Here is a 16,270-nt window from a genome sequence, read left to right as displayed (position 1 = left end):
TTCTAATTGATTGTTCTTATACTAATTATGTACAGAGCCAATAATGTATAAGAAGCTTCTCACTGAAATCTCAGGAACGTATTATTCCAAGAGAGAAAATGGATTCTAGATTCCAACTTTCTCATCAAAACTTTTAGTCAACAAACTACAAGCTCCACTGTTTACAGCATATACAGAACATAACTAAGGCAGAGAACAGAAAGGGTCAACTATGGTTAGTATGCTGCGCAGTATTTAAGTCTCTATGAAAATTTAAAACCTATGTGGAAGCATTAAGTTAATATTAAGACAGTTTTGCTCTCTAAGACCATACCACCAGGCCATCGCAATCATTTAATTACATTAAGGAAAAAATAAAATCGAGATAGCAGCACCCAGAATCAACTCAGCAATACTTTGGTAATAATGATTAATACTGCTTTGATATTCTAGCTCATCATCAACCATAAAGTATCACCTTCTCTTATAGCCAGTAAGTTTCCTCCTATCAAACAGCAATCAATAACAGAAAATATGGCACTCATGGTTAAATGTGACATAACTATTTTATCTCATTCCTTATTAAAAGTTGTAAGAATGTTTTACAGGATAAAAATGCTAATAAAATTACATTTTCTGACTGAAGCGTCAAAAGTCAACATATCCTTTGATTCAGCAATTCCACTTCGAAGACCGCGTCCTAAAGAAACATTCACAAAAGAAGAAAGTATGTGCAAGGATATTTCCCACAGCACTGTTTGTAGTATCAAGACTACAGTCTCAAAAAACAACCCAGATGTTAGGGGACTGGTTAAATAAATTATGTACATTCATAGGATGGAATACCATGCAGCTATTATAAGGTAGATCTATAGGTGCTGACAGAAAGCAATCTCCAAGATACATTGTCAAGTAAAAAAAACAATTTATAAAACAGTATGCTACATTTACATTGTATATACAAACATGTATATATACAGACTATCTCCAAAGGACAACACTTCAAAAACTGGTAGTGCTGTCCTTAAGATAAAGAAGTGGGGGAGCGCAAATGAGGTCAGGGAAAAGGAAGACCTTTCACTGAATATACCATTTTGCATTTTAAAAAATGTTTACTATGTGCATGTAATATTTTTTTTAAATGTAAAGGTGATATGGATTCACTCAACTTCTCAACAAACACTTTAGGGATGTTCAGTTGAATACTCTCTGATAAAGCTTCTGTAATGGATAAGCAGAGATCTGTAGCTGTTCAGTTGGCAGGTACATATTTTTGCCTTAAGTGTAACTTACCACTATTTTGTCTTAGTGTCCAAATAGCCATGCTCTGAAATTATGATTTGAGGGATTCACCTGAATGCAAAGAATTCCTAAGCCACCTCCTTAGGAAAGCAGTTCCTAACTTCCTAATTTGGGTTAAAGGCCCTCCTCCATGTTCCCCCAAGGACCCTGCTGCTCACCACTATCATTACTCTTATCATATTATCTTGAAATCATTTATTCCCTGATACTATGCTTGAAACTCTTTTGTAAGTCTGAAATCATATCAAAATAAAGTTAGCCCCCCAAAACACATACTGTGTGTTTCTTAGCATTTACAAGACTGCTGAAAGAACAATTTGAATAGACCAAATCTGTTCTTAAAATTGCCCCCAAGAAATGAATGTTAAAATATATGTAATTTTAACTTAAACTTTTCCTCCTATGGTTAAAAAAAAAAAAGCCTAAATTTGGGAAAAAAAAAAAAAATTGTTTTTGTAAAATTCCCCTGTAGAGCACAAAGGCATTCAAAACTATTTCACTGATTTTAGAGTTGTGTTCAATGTTGCAACAATTGCCCTAAAATTGGAAGGTTTAGAGAGGAATGTTTCTGAAGTCATCTAATTCTTCCCCTCTTTTGCTCCCCATCTCTATGTAAGTAAAAACAGCATTAAGTAGGCAAATAATTTTCATCGAGGCAAACAAAGTGTTTGCGTGGAAGCAAGTGATTAAAGAAATGTGAACAGGAATGTTTAAATCTGACTCCCTCTTGATGCTTCCCTGAGACAAGTTTAGAGCCAGCAACATACTGCTGACAAAGCAGAAACTATCAGATGCACGGATTAAGGCTTTAAAAAGTGATACACAAGTGTTTTAGAGAATAACAAGGAGTTAAGGTTTTTTTTTTTATATTCCATTTGTCCTGAAGAAAATGTAAAGATTTCTTCTAAAAATCCCTTTTCCTTAAAGGTCTACTTTAAGGCTAAAGTACTTGATATTCCTTCTAAACCGTTACTATTAATCTAACACCAATGTTGTACAAGATGTCCTTCATGAAGGTGAGCTCCTACTCCTGGATGACTGGGAGTAAACGAAATAGAAATATTCAAGTGGTTCAACCAGAGTTCATTGTTTTCTGAACCCCATGTATTTTTAAAAGATTACTAGGCACTTTTTAAAAAAATGATTATTACTTCCTCTATTTTTCCATTCCAGATCAATGAAGATGTGCCATTTTCTGAGTCTTTCCATCAAGGTCACCCATCTAATTAGTTCCAAAACTCAATGTGCCCCCACTGGGAGTGAGGGGAAACAGCTCAGAAAAGCCATGTGAATTTCTAAATGATTCTTGAAGATGTGAAGTCTGGAATTAATTTTTAAATTTGGATACGTGTATCTTATTTTTCTCTTATGAAAATAATATAAAATGATAAAACAGAAAAGACAGGTTGAAGACTGATTACATATACTTCCTGACAGAAAGAACAAAGTGAAAAGCTCCTTTGGTGTTAGTTTAAAGAAAAAGGCCTAGAAATTCTATTCCTCACTACGTAAGTGGGTAATACAGAATGTCTTCAACTGAAAGCCACACAAGCACGCCCAGTTCATAAAGTACAAACAGTACTGCTATTGTATGATGTGCTTAATACGCATCAAGTCCTCTGTGTAAGCCTCTCTCACACACACACACACACAAACAATGGCCATTGAAATACCTGCTTAGACTGTTCTTCGTTTTACTGACTTTGTGAGTCATAGTAAAAATCTTATCGTCTACCAGAAAACCACATTTTCAACTCAACATTGTTTACTGTTTCTCACCTGAGTTGGACTTTTGAGAATCTGTTTTATAGTTAAAAGAAAAACCTGACATGGAGAACATCTAATCAAGAAAGAAAAGAAAAGAAAAGAAGAAAAGAAAAGAAAGAGCGAGAAAGAGAAAGAGAGAGAGAGAGAGAGAGAGAAAGAAAGAAAGAGAGAAAGAAAGAAAAGAGAGAAAAGAGAGAGAGAGAGAGAAAGAAAGAGAAAACTAAGCAGCAAGAAGAGGGGAGAGGGAGTAAGATACGGGGAGAGAGAGTACAGCTGATAATGAAACCAGCTGCCTGGGTGTGAAAGACGATAACGGCTGGAAGAAATGTAGCCAGGCTGTCAAAAAGTACTGATCTTTTAGACAAAAATATCACTCATCAACCATAGACTTTGGAATTAGATGGGCCCGATGCCTGCTAAATAGGACTCTTCACTTTTCTCTACTCAGTGCTCTGAGGCTTAACCCATTTGCAAACCTCCTTTACTGCTCACATGTTAGAGTCACTAAAGTTTTACTTATAGAGACCACAGCCTGGTCTTTCTTCCTCACTCTCACAGTGTGAGCTTCCTCTGATTTCCTCCGAACCAGAAGTTTACAACAGTGCATTTCCCTTTGGAGGACCAACCTGGCTTCCTGGCCTGACACATCTATCCTGGAACACAAACTCTGCAAACAATTTCAAGGACTCCTTTATACTGAAATAAGAAAGTCTATTAAATCAGTCTATACCTACTTCTGCCCTCAGAAAAAAAAAATGTTTCGCCCTCCTATTTGCTTAAGTAGTTTGCTCTCTGGCAAATATGAAAAATTATTATCAATAGAGTACATTCAACTCATTTATTCCAATGACAAGATACTGGCCCTCCTGATGTAGACTAGCCCTAATTTTAAGTACATATTTTCCTCAACATTTTTTTTCCTTAAAGCAAAGAAAAATTATGTGTAAAGACAGACAACACATACTATAAGATTCTCCAGCCTTATACACACTTCCTTTTGCTCTTTGGAATCTGTTAAGATTTTAACTTGTAGCCTTCTCCTTTCATTACCTAAGAGTCTTAATAGACACTTGAATACTGGTGATAAATAAGACCAAAACAAACAAAAATAACTCATATATGACCTACTAACAATAAGCACAAAGACTGAGAATCCTAATTTTCCAATTTAAGTCTTCACTGGAAATTTGGGTCCTTACCCTAAAAAATGTAATTGACTCTGACCTTAAATTAAAAACAGAAGAGGAATTAAACAAATATATTTTTATCAATCTTGGCCAACTCTTTTATGTTCTATTCTGATTTTATTAAAATAAATCTTATAATAAATTATATTGTTTTGTTTTATCTATGATATTCCTGTTACTACCTGGAGGGCTCTTCTTTGTGCCTCTAGGGGTCAATAAATGTTAATTGTTCAATATGTGTGTGTTAAATTATCAAAAGAACGGCATCCAGATGAGTGAGGCAAGATATAGCTCTTCTAACTCCTTATGTTCTGCACATTCGAATGCTGCCTGTCTTCTTTTCCAAAATATTTTATTTAAACCCCACAGACTCAGATAATAAAGATGACAATGTTAGGATAAAAGGCTTCCCTTTCTGTCTTAAACACCCAACTCTTTAAAGATGTCATTCCTTTTCCTTCTCATTCAAGTACAAATAGAGAGGTTTTACAAAGACACTGTTCTCCACTCTCGCCAAGCCAACATCCAACTTTCAACTCTACAGGCGGTACTATATTGTCTTATTCCAAAGCTTATAACCAAACTTATACCGTCTGTAGTTCAGCCAAATTGGCCAGCAAACTGCTTGAGTAAGCAATGTTCTTTTTTGTAAATTCGAAGTTTCTCATTTTGTGATTAAATCCCAATAAGGCTACATGTATAAATAGCAGCTTCCTTGAAAAAGAACTGTAAGACAAGACAGTCTTCCATTAGAGCCTTCCAGGTAGCTTCAAGAAAACTTAATAGGGACTTTTAAGCCCAGAGAAAGGGCATAAATCTGTCAGCAGACATTTGTATCTATGTACATGATGAGGAGGCAAAGAATAAAGATGTCTTTGATTCCACAGCACCCACCAAAGCTCAGCACTAGAAATTAAACAGAAAAGCTACTACTTTGTGAAAAGCATTCTCTAAACTCTAACCTTCACTTTGCTGAGTCAAAACTAAACCTTAGCTGTTTAGTAGCTCTGCAGAGTAATCCAAGGAACACCACTGATTTCCTAACAATAGAGTAAGATTACATTCATACCAAGCTTCCCCATTCATTAACAAGAAGTGCTGCCAGGCTACCCAGAAATTCCCCTTCCCGGTCCCAACTTGGCCATTCCGGAAACATGAGAAATCAAGTATGCTGTAATCATGGCCTTTTTGGTAATGGATCCATAATAAGCTATGCCTAGGCCCCAACACTGTAAATGCCAATATCATCCAATGAAAAAGTAAACAGCCAAAGAAGTTCTCAGGTTTCATTTACCCAACACAGCTATCAGACAGACCTAGTATACTAATAGTTTCCAACCTTATAATGATAAAACCCAGCGGAAAGCCTCTAGTCATGCATTATTTATACTATAGACTCAGATCAACTTAAAAACATGGATGCATGGATGCAAAACAATGAACCTGAGGGTTCACTGGCAACAGGCTCACAGGATTCTGGGCATAGGATGATAAGGTCAGAATTGTTTAATCTGGAATCTTTAATAGGAAAAAAGGAACATGTAGGTAATAAAAACTTCCACATGTGAAGAACAATTCTAAGCACTTTGTGTACATTAACTCATTTAATACCTACCAATAACTCTATAAAATTGATATTATCAATCCCCATTTTAAGTATGAGCAAACAAAAGAACAAAGAGGCTAAACGACTTGCTCAAAGGTTTATACAACCAAACTGGTCAGGCTTCAGATTCCACGGGAGTCAAGGTAAACATAGTGTCCCTTGGTTTCACTGATACTCGCTAAAATTATGACCAGCAAAAATTTCTGGAAGTCTATCTCCCTTTGCCTCTTCTATCATATAAATTTTGCTTTTGCTTTCCACTTTAAAGAGATGTCTCATTTCTTTAACTTCATAACACTACTTTGAAAGCAGTGGACGACATGAGAAATCTTCATTTTACACACAGGAAACTCAAACCCAGGTTCCTCAACTTCTCCCCTAACAATGCCCTTGGAAATAGTCTAATATATGAGGTAGAGGAGTTGGGAAAACCAGAAGTGAAAAATAATCCAAAGGCGGGATAACAAAAGTAACAGCTTTTAAAGTAGGTACATATGAAACCGGAACAGTTAGAGAGCATCCACCCCACTTAAAATATGCAATAATGGCCCCTACAAAAGTGCCTGGAGCCAGAAAGCTGCACAAACAGGCCTAAAACCAATCTACACACAAGTACGCAGCGGCCTGCACAGGCCTTTCACACGAAAGCGTTACATGTTTGTTGGCTGCACAAAAATGAAGCTTTAGTTTAAGTGGGGAGCCCAGGGAGCGGACGGGGCTCCGCAGATAACAACTTGGCCACAAGGACCTTGCTCTGTGCGCGTCGGCCTGTTCCGCGGCGTGAAGCAGGTCAGCGCACACTGGATCACGGGTGCCCGCGCGATAGCAAATCCAGCCAGGGGTTCGACCATTTCTCCTAGGCCTGGCAGAGAAGGGGCGAGGCCCGGCGAACTGGTGTTCGCTCCCCTCCACCTCGCTCCCCCTCTAGGCGCCCTCTTCTTCCTTCGAATAATACGGCTCCATCTGGACCCCGCGCCTCAGGCCCTCCCTGCCCGCACCGCCCTCGCGGCCCCGCACGGCGCCCCGTGTGCCGCATACAGATCCCGGCGCCGTCTCCCAAGCCGGCCCCGGAGCTGCCCTGCGCCCTCCCCGCCAGCCTGCGGAAAACTAAGCGCCCACGTGACCCTTGACCTTGCCTACCTTTCGCCTCACCAGCTGCACTGCCACCTGACAAGATGCCCCCGCGAAGGCGGCTCCATAGCCCTGGAACCAGAGCCAAGCCGCCCAACTCCTACACGCCCCGCCATTGGCTGACAGGACCACAGCCGCACATTCCAATTGGCTGGGTTCTCCGTATTCCCGGCAGCGGCCCGCGCGCGTGGCAACCCGACTAGAAGTCCTGAGGTTCCGCCCACCTCGAGGTCAGGCTGGGGGCGGGGCCACGCCGGTGGCGCATCTTACAGAGCAGATTCTTGCGCTAGCCGAACCCAGAGTGTGGTTTTGGAGGCTCCCACCTCGTAGACAGGTAAGTTTTCTGCCATGGTTCGCCGGGGCCTCAGCGTTAGGTACGGGCAATCAAGACCTTTTCTTCTGGAGACGTGGCTCTGCGAGGTACAGCTATACCCTATAAAGTATAGCAACCTGGCAGGACCAATTCCTCTCGTCCGCCAGAGCCACATCATAGTCTCTGTGCCCCACTAAAAGCACCCACACCTAGGAGGAACCGCGAAACATCAGCTAGTACAGCCAGTTCGACCGCATCAGGTTGTCTACTCCCAGGCCTTGGAATTGTTTCCCTTTTTCCTACCCAGGTGCCTCGCTTCTTCCCCCAAGCTTTATCTCCACCTACTCAGAAGTAATCCCACTCTATCTTCGGCCTCAACCTCACACCCCAGACTCTTTTTCTGAAGATGATGGCCAGACTAGTGGTGCTTTAGAGGGGAGAAAACAAATGGTTTGACAAATCACCCTAATATTCTATAATGTCGTTTAGAGCTACTAGAAACATCCTTAGATGTCCCCGCCGCCCCCTACCCCTCTTAAATTAAAGATAACCAAGCTTATCTAACCAAGTCATAGGCCTAGAGAGGAAAAGCATAAACCCCTGCAATTTTTTCATGTAAAAACTACTAGGAGAAAATTTTACTACTTGGTAAAAGAGTTCAAGAGGAGAAAAGGAGAGTGAATTGCAAAAAGAAAAATTCAAATAAAGCCTGAAGTAAAAACAAACTCAGGGACCAAAAAAACTGGGCCAAGCATCGTCAGTTATCTTGTACAGGCTGGTTTGCAAACAGAATTTCTCCTGGAGAGAAAAGAAAATGCACAAATTAGTTCTGAGAATCTCTCTATAACACATCTGGGGAGTTTCATAAAGTCCCTCCAGACTAGAACCCTTCCTCTAGGAACCTCAGCTGCAATTAGAAAATAAAATGGCTGGAGCCCTTCCAAGTCTGCTCAGCTGGACAACTTTCCTGGGCTCTAATATACTTGCTAGTTACTTACTCAGCTCACAGTGGGGTGCTGCCTCGGTCTTAAGCTGCTTCTTCATTGTGCAGAACGGGTCTGACTTCCAGTGCTGGCTCCTGCCTCTATATGTGGAGACAAGTGCGCCTCCCTTGGTTAAATAAGGTCACTCTCGGTTGCTCTGGACAGCAGAACACTGATAAAGATACACCGACAAGGAATTTGAAGAAGCAAACCACACCCTCCAAAGCATAATCAAATGTCATCTTTGACCTGCCATGAAAAGGGAAGCATCATATATCTGCCACTCTTGGATATTAATGAACGATTAATTGAGTTTGAAAACTTGTAATCTAAATTTTCATCTCTTCCATTTGGCAGGAGCAGAAGGCGGGCCTGTGAGTACGTGTAAGAAAGGGGTGGAGTAAAAGGAATAGCTTTCCTTCAGAATACCACTCCTCTTGGAGTGAAGCTGGTTGGGGCACTTGTACCAGGGCTGCATTTGCATTAGGACTCTGCTCCCCTAATTAACCAATTAACCCCAAGGCTGACAGTCCACAAGTATTTTCCACCTAGGTACGTGAGCACTGATGCAATTATGAGGAGTCTCAGAGTGTGGATGAAAATGCTTCCCCACCTATCCCTTGGGATCTTAAGGATCCGCTGGCGTTAGCCTGGTCAATCAGTGACCTGCAAATGGAAAACAAAGCCACGCAAACCCAGGACGTGGAGCCTGATGGAAAAGAAAAAACATACAAACGAAAACCTGAGACTGGCCTTTTGAACCACTTCTCTTGCTCAGGCCCACTTCCACATCTGGAAGTGTACTTTCCTTTCTAATAAAGCTTTTCTGCTGTTTAAAAAAAAACAAAAACAAACAAAAAAAACCCCCAAAAACAGAAAACCTGAGACTGAAAAAAATGCCTGAGCAAGCCCAGAATTTCTCAGTCTAGGAGGAAAGGAATTGAAAGAATAGAAAAATTTGCCTCAGGCAAATAGTTTAGTAGGCTCGCTGGAGGCAAAGCTGGAAGGAGAGGCAGTCGGGGTGGGGCGAGGAGAATGGGGTGGGACACTGGAAGGAATGAGTTGCTTCCTTCCGAAAGCTTTCTGTTAGCTTTAAAGAAAATCTGCTTAGTACCATAAAAAATATATGCAAATAAGTGTGGAAAAGCAAAGCAAAAATTAATTCATATTAGTCAAGATAAGCTTCCAGTAAGTGGCTCTAGTTCCCAAACAGCCACAGAGTCAGTAGAAAAAACTAGGGATCTTCACAATTGCCTGAAAAGTAAAATAAACTATCTATATGCTCCTGTGTGATAAAGAATCACAAACAAAATATGCTATTTTTTGCTTTAAAGTATAAGTGATACAGTGGCATATTGGTGTGGATGCTGAGTTGTTGCTTCTAATTAAAGGATTCATTCATATTTTAGATTATGTTGTTTTAATGTGTTTATTTGACATAAAAACAATTTGTTTTCATAAGGCAAAAATTCTAAGCTGGTTAGTTTTAAGAAACAGCAGACTTGGAAGTTCCGAAAACAGTGAGGCCCCAGATGGCTTCCACCAGCCCACTAGCAAGAGCATGGCAGCCGTCCCCTCGAGCTGCTCGCTCATGGCCACCCACCTGGGTTCCACATGCAGTAACAGCTCTTACAGAAGTGCCAAGTACCCTGGGGAAGCCATCGCCCACCACCCTGGTCTCCCCAAGGCTGACTCGAGTCACTGGTGGGCAAGCTGCTATTTCGGAAAGTCCACTCTCCCATTCATGGCCACAGTGTTGGAGTCCCCCTGGCACTCGCAATCTCCCCAGGCCTCCAGAAGCATGATCACCTGTGACCTAGCACGGGAAGCCACAAGAAAGCAGCCTGGTGGCCAGCCCAGCAAAACCAACGCCAGGCCCCATCCTGAGTGGCTACCACCAGACTTCAGAGGTGCTAGGCTCTTTTGAGCCCCTTTCCCCGCACCCTACCCCCATGGACTAGGCAGGCTGCAACAAGCAGAAGCAGTTGGGTTCTTTAATATCAAAACAGCAAAACACCAAAATGGAACCTGAGTCTCTCTCTTCTCCGTCTAGCCATATGCAAACCTTCCTGACACTTGTAACTGTGTGCCTTGCACCAAACAAAATAAATGACAAACAGCCAGCCAAAAAAAAAAAAAAAAAAAAGGCTAGGTAAATGTTACGGAAGTAGAGAAGGCTAGAACTTAAATCTGCACAACAAGCTTACCTTTGTTTGCTATTCTTTCCCTGGTAATCAACCATAACTGACTTTCCACCCCCCACATCTTTTGTCTTTAACTGAAGGTGGTATCTAAAATAACAGCTTCCCCCATTTTAGGGTTGTTACTCAGTGTTCCTGAGTCTCTCACATGTCTACAGGAGATATACATGTTAAACTTTAATTTGTTATTCTCCTGTTCATCTACGTCATGTTAATTTGATTATTAGTCCAGCCAGAAAAACTTTGAAGAATAGAGAGTAATTTTCCCTCCCCGACTGTATTTAATGTGTCACAAACATGAATTAATCCTCACAATAAATGTGTGAAGCAGGAACTATAATCTTCATTTTGCAAATTAGGAACCTGAGTCTTAGGGAGGTTGAGTAACTTACCTAAGGACAGAGGACACGACACACTGCTAGTTAGTGGTAGAGCCAGGTTTTTGTAGGGGAGGAACAATCTTGCATCTGCCATCAAGGTTCTTTGGGATAGTCTAATAATCAAATAGCCATGAGATAGATTAGCAAGAGAAAATAACCAAACTTAAGACATACATATGGGAGCCCTGCAGACATGAGAGAGTGAGAGACCCTACATGTACAAGAGGTTCAGAGACTAAAAGGGAAATTGAAGCATATAAGACATTCTGAGGTAGGGATGAGGTAATGCACCTTGAGGCTTCAGAAAGTAATTGCAGGGAGAGCACATGTTCAATATAATCATTAGTTTGCCCTGCCATGTAGATAGGTAAAAAGTCATTTCTGGTTTTAACTCTTATCATGGGCCAGGCTCCTAATTTAAATTCTAGACAGTTAAGCGGGGAGGGTAGGGGAGCAGAAGTTTCTCTTGAGCCTGTAGGTTCTCAGTTGCCTTTAGCTCAAAATAATCCACATACCACTAAGGCACATCTTGGGTCTAAACCCCTATACTTTGAACACAGACCTGTTAGATCTAAGAACTAGCACCCAACTACCATATCCTACTGCCTCCATCTTGTACACCTAAAACAATTCCCTTCCATTCAAATCTCACTCAAAAATTCTCTTCATAAAACCTTATTAATGCAAATTCACTGAACATTCCACATTATGACAATAACCAACTCATTTCTATATAGATGTTAATATGTATCTATATCGTGTGTACTTTATTTAAATAGGAGATTTCTTCTGTGCTTACCTTCAACACTCTCTCCAAGTATTCTTTTTCATGCTTTTGTTTTCTTTGAAACAACTGCCTGGAATTAACTCCTACCACCCTTCCTCTTCCTTACCTGGAAGACTCCTCTGTAATGCATTACCTGACTGCTCCAGGCAGCATTAGCCCTGCTTCTGTCTGCCACCCAAGAACTTCTTACTCTACTCTAGCACAAACTCATTCTGTAGATATTTGTTGAGAACTTACTGTGTACCAGGCACAAGCTGGGTGATACAGATATACAAATAAGCACAGCTACTTACAAGGTTATTGTTTTTCTGCTTTCTTCTCCCACTAAATTGTGAGCTTCTCAATAGGGGAGATTATCTTATCTTTCTACACTTGGTGCTAACAAAGGCCAGATGTATAGGTGTTCCATTAATGTATTATCCCATTGTTTAATGTTATGGCTGTCAGACAATAAAGAATAGTAATTAGGATATGTCTGTTGATATTTATGTATCTATTTCCAAAGTTGAGTCTTATCTATCTTAAAAATACTCCTCCCTTGATTCTGCTAGCCTTATAAGCTTTCCTGTGATGAGGGCTGCAATGCACAGGCAGTATACTTTTTGATAATGAAAGACTGATTACCCCAGCTGTTTGGGGTGGGAATGCTGCTGGCAGATGGCCCTCAGCTGTCATGTCTTGCCCCTTTCTCAAGCAGTCCATACTGAATGACTGATTTTTGTGGAATTGTAAAGATTCATCCTTCTCCACCAACCAGGGACAGCTCTGAAGATTGGCTGAACCTTTGTCCTGCATCACAGCTTGACTTCTCCAACACAAACTTGCTTTTTTCTCTTCCCTTCGTGTTGATTCCAAGATCACTTTCTGGGAAACCTACTGCCTCCATCTCAGAGTAGGTTTCCCTTCTTACTTCTTTTCATAACACTTGTCTACTTCCTTAACACTTATCTGTCTACTTTTTGTGATCCACTCTGGAAATTACTTTCTCATTAGCTGAATGAGATCATCATTGGCCATCTACAGTGAGAACCCCCTAACTTTTCATCTTTCTCTATTTGAAGTATTGTACCACTTGTCTGCTCTGTCTTTCTTTGGCTTCCATTATACTGTGCTCTCTGGGTAGTTCTCCAATTTAAATTGCTCTCGACTTGCTTGAAATGCTAATTTTCTTCCTCCTACTCCTTAAACTTAAGCATTCCTTAGGTTCAGTCCTCGCTCTTCTTCTAATTCTACATAATCTCCCTGCAATTTCAATGTAATAACACCCAACAGGAGATATATTCATGGGATAGTTTGGAGTAACAGAAAGAACAACCTCTTAGGGGTAAATTAGACCTCGATTCCAGATCTAGCCAGTTGGGAAACCATGGGTAACTTATTAAATCTTTGTGTTTTTTTTTTTCTGTTTTTATCTGAAGTGAGTATGATACCAACCTCATAAGGATTTGACTTTACATATATGTGACCTGTAACAGTGCTTTTCAAAATGGGGCTCAACACATTATTGAATTATGAAATCAATTTAGTGGGTCACAATCAGAATTTTGAAAAAATGGAACAGGAAATACCTGAGAATGTCATAAGTACTAAGGTGGGTATTGTTTTGTGAAAGCTTATTTTAATAATTGTTTGTGTGCATGCATGTGTATTCTGGGTTGATAGGAAATAAATTTGTTACTGTAGAAGTAAAAAAAGTTAGAAAAACACCACTGTAATACATATTCATTATTTCAGTCAGATGATTACAAGCTCCTTGATGAGAAAAAGCAGATTTGGCAAACTCTATCCTTAAAATCAGTGAAAACCAACCCTCTACTCAGAGACCCACTCACTCCAGGAAGCTTCCCTAGAAATTAAAAGAGACACTTAAGGTAAACAGCAAAGTCCTATCTTTCAATGAGCTTCTCTTCTATTAAGAGAGACAAAAAAATAAATTCAATTAAGAAAGCAGCTGAAGAGCCATAGAATAGGCCTTGGATTTAGAGCCAGAAGCTTTAGAGTTCTTGCTCCACTATTAGCTGTATGATGTTGGATAAATTGCTTGATTTCTGAGTTTCAGTTTAACCAACGAAAAGAACATATACTCTACCTCACATAATTGTGTTAAAATTAAGTGATACATATATGCAAGGTTATTTCATAAATTATAAAAATGTTGAAAAATTTTAGGTAAAAACCTGCATTTGTCACTGTTAAGTGAAAATTGATGTAGTACAAATTATACAACTAAATGTGCCTTTGGCGAGATTTTTGTTGTTTTGTTTTCTGATTGACAGTGATAGATACCCAATTCAGACTGGTTGTTCACAAAGGGAATTGAATACTCACATACTGGAGCACCCAATGAGACAGCTAGCTTTGGGCAGGGCTGGATGTAGGGACTCAGACAATATCACCAAACTACTGTCTCTCCCTTTCATCCTGGGCTCTGCTTCAGTTCCAGTGTTGTTTTATTCTCAGACAGGTTCTCCCTGCATGGTGAAACAATGGCCACCATCTGCTCTGGCATGACATGATCCTCACAGCTAGCAGATACAATATCTTCCTCCCTACAGTTCCAGCAAAAGTCTCACGGAGGGCTCTGATACTTAAGTTAGGTCCCAAACCCAAAACACTGGCCATGGGTGCCTAGGACACAACTGACCCCGAAGTTAAGGGGTGTGGTCGGCCCTTAACTTCGGGGTCAGTTGTGTCCTAGTCACCTGGACTGAGTAACTGAGTCACCTAGACAGGTACCTGAGTCACCTGGACTGAAAAAGAGGCTGCTGGGGAGTCTTCTCAATGGTCGGGGTCATAGATTCAGAATAACCAGGTTTCTAAAGCTGAACAGGATCAGTTTAGAAAGACATCTTGGTCTCTTCTATCTAGCTTCACCATACATCAGAGTAAGAACACACAACCACATATGTTTGTTCCTTTTCACTTCATTCATTTAATAAATACAGCACTGAGGGTTTGCTATGTGCCAGGCACTGTTATGGGCGCTGGAATATCGCAATAGTCAAAGGCGCACAAAGTTCCTGCCCCCGGAGAATTTATATCCTGTGATGGAAACACATCATAAACAGGCCAATAAGTATTTCAGGAAGTGATCAAGTCTATTTAAAAAAAAATAATAAATTTAAAAAGCGAAGTAAGGAGCAACAAGAACCAGATGAGAGAGAAAAAGACTTTCAGAAGGGATGGTGAGGGAAGATCTCTCTCGACTCTGAAGCATAAATCTGATGAAAGTGAGTACAAGTCACATGCACAGTATCTGGGGAAGAATTTCTAGGCAGAGGAAAAAGCAAGTGCAAAGACTCTGAGACAGGACCAGTTACTGCCCCCGTCTAGTAATACATGTACATTTTGTAACATATATACCTGCATGTGTATGTGTATTCTTTATTTTTCTATATTAAAACATGACAATGATATTATTAGCTATTTTATGTCGGTGATATTAAACTACACAATCCTTGAAGTCTTTCTAATATTGATTCAGCTAGGTAAGACATTTATGAATCTTGCTGAATGTGCAAATGTGCCTAGAACCTCAGTAAATGGTGCCAGTTGAATCATGAGCCATGCACTACAGTGAATACTGAGACTGATGGTAGAGATCCTGGGTGACCCTGCCAAAGCTGGGTGGGGAAAATTTCCCTCCAGGAGTTTTGTTACCTCTGTCCTTTTGCTCTAATTGCTGTGGACGTGCCAGGCAGCACAAAGTGGCTCCTGAGGGTGTTCCTTCTGATGCTGGGTAAAGGTCTTCTTACGCAGAGCCAAAGACTGACATAAAATAAAAACTCCTCTGATCTCAAGCTTTTCCAAGGGTTATGTTGCCTGGATGAGGAAAAACTTGGGTGGGGCATGTGTGTGGAGGGTGGTGAGGAGTGGGAGAAGTCAGAAGGCAAGAGACCCACCCTTCCTAATTGATCGGTGCGTTTCCCTGAACTTGGAACTCCTCTAACCAATCCCTGTTAAGCACTGCTCTGCATTCAAGGATGCCCCTATCTCTGAATTGCACTGACTTCTGACGTGTTTGATGTTAAATCTTTATTGTCCACGATAATTAGATTGGTCTTTTTAAATTGTCATCTGGATATGTGCTTTGCTTATCTGTTTATGTTCATTTTCCTAGAGTGTAATTTCTTAGACCATGTTCATGAATAATAGTTTCAGTTTAGTTAGGTCTACCTTAATTGCCCATTGCAGGCAGGCCCTGATAAAAGCTTTTTGATGATGATTATGACTGCGATGATTACATTAGAAATCAAAGGCTATTGCTTGTAATTTGGTGTACTGTTCCTCTGAAAATGCTAACTTCCTCTCTTATAGGTCTTCTCTCGCAAACTGGTTTCAGCTGGACTCACTTAAACACTTCCAGCTGGATGGTCAGGAGACCTGGGTTCTAATCTTAGATTCAACAACTTCTGTATGACTCTATATGCCTGTTTTACAGTCTTCTAGTGAAAGACAGAAAAAGCTCACAGGGCTTGCAGGTAGGACAGAGATAAATAAGATGTGGAAGGGCTTTAAAAGTAAGGCATAAAGGTCCTGTCAGAAGTCTACACCTCCGTCCTTTTGGGACCAGCCCTCTGACACACTTTTTTCTCTCCCCAAAGATAATTATTTTCCGGGATCCTCAGGTTTCC

The 16,270-nt window shown here is 40.5% G+C and overlaps 2 protein-coding genes across 6 annotated transcripts in view; one reads left to right on the top strand and one right to left on the bottom strand.

Moving 5' to 3' along the window:
- Window positions 1-8,342, bottom strand: part of SLC11A2 (solute carrier family 11 member 2) — a 30,094-nt gene extending 21,752 nt beyond the window's left edge. The window contains exon 1 of one of the 5 annotated variants that reach the window (XM_015588306.2): window positions 8,284-8,342. In XM_015588306.2, coding sequence (XP_015443792.2) covers window positions 8,284-8,329 — 46 coding nt within the window. In that variant the 5' untranslated portion in view covers window positions 8,330-8,342. Of the gene's footprint in view, window positions 1-610; window positions 635-6,981; window positions 7,135-8,283 lie in introns of those variants that run through there. The other 4 variants (XM_015588312.2, XM_015588313.2, XM_006904590.3 and 1 more) reach the window with 4 other exon arrangements.
- A 1,386-nt stretch (window positions 8,343-9,728) lies between these two features.
- LOC112478393 (pancreatic progenitor cell differentiation and proliferation factor-like) lies at window positions 9,729-10,073 on the top strand. Its single transcript, XM_025045571.1, has 2 exons — window positions 9,729-9,944; window positions 9,982-10,073. The coding sequence occupies exons 1-2, from the start codon at window positions 9,830-9,832 to the stop codon at window positions 10,071-10,073; spliced, it is 207 nt and encodes a 68-aa protein (XP_024901339.1). The 5' UTR covers window positions 9,729-9,829.
- The last annotated feature ends 6,197 nt before the right edge of the window (window positions 10,074-16,270 follow it).

The sequence above is a fragment of the Pteropus alecto genome, unplaced genomic scaffold, assembly GCF_000325575.1.
Source record: "Pteropus alecto unplaced genomic scaffold, ASM32557v1 scaffold220, whole genome shotgun sequence".
Classification (NCBI taxonomy): Eukaryota; Metazoa; Chordata; class Mammalia; order Chiroptera; family Pteropodidae; genus Pteropus; species Pteropus alecto.
This window is presented reverse-complemented; position numbering and strand designations above follow the sequence as displayed.

Bases quoted from the DNA above. Each gene is read 5' to 3' on its own strand.
- LOC112478393 (XM_025045571.1), top strand. From the start codon at position 9,830: ATGGCAGCCGTCCCCTCGAGCTGCTCGCTCATGGCCACCCACCTGGGT. The intron at 9,945-9,981 runs GTCTCCCCAAGG...CTGGTGGGCAAG, and splicing joins AGCCATCGCCCACCACCCTG to CTGCTATTTCGGAAAGTCCA.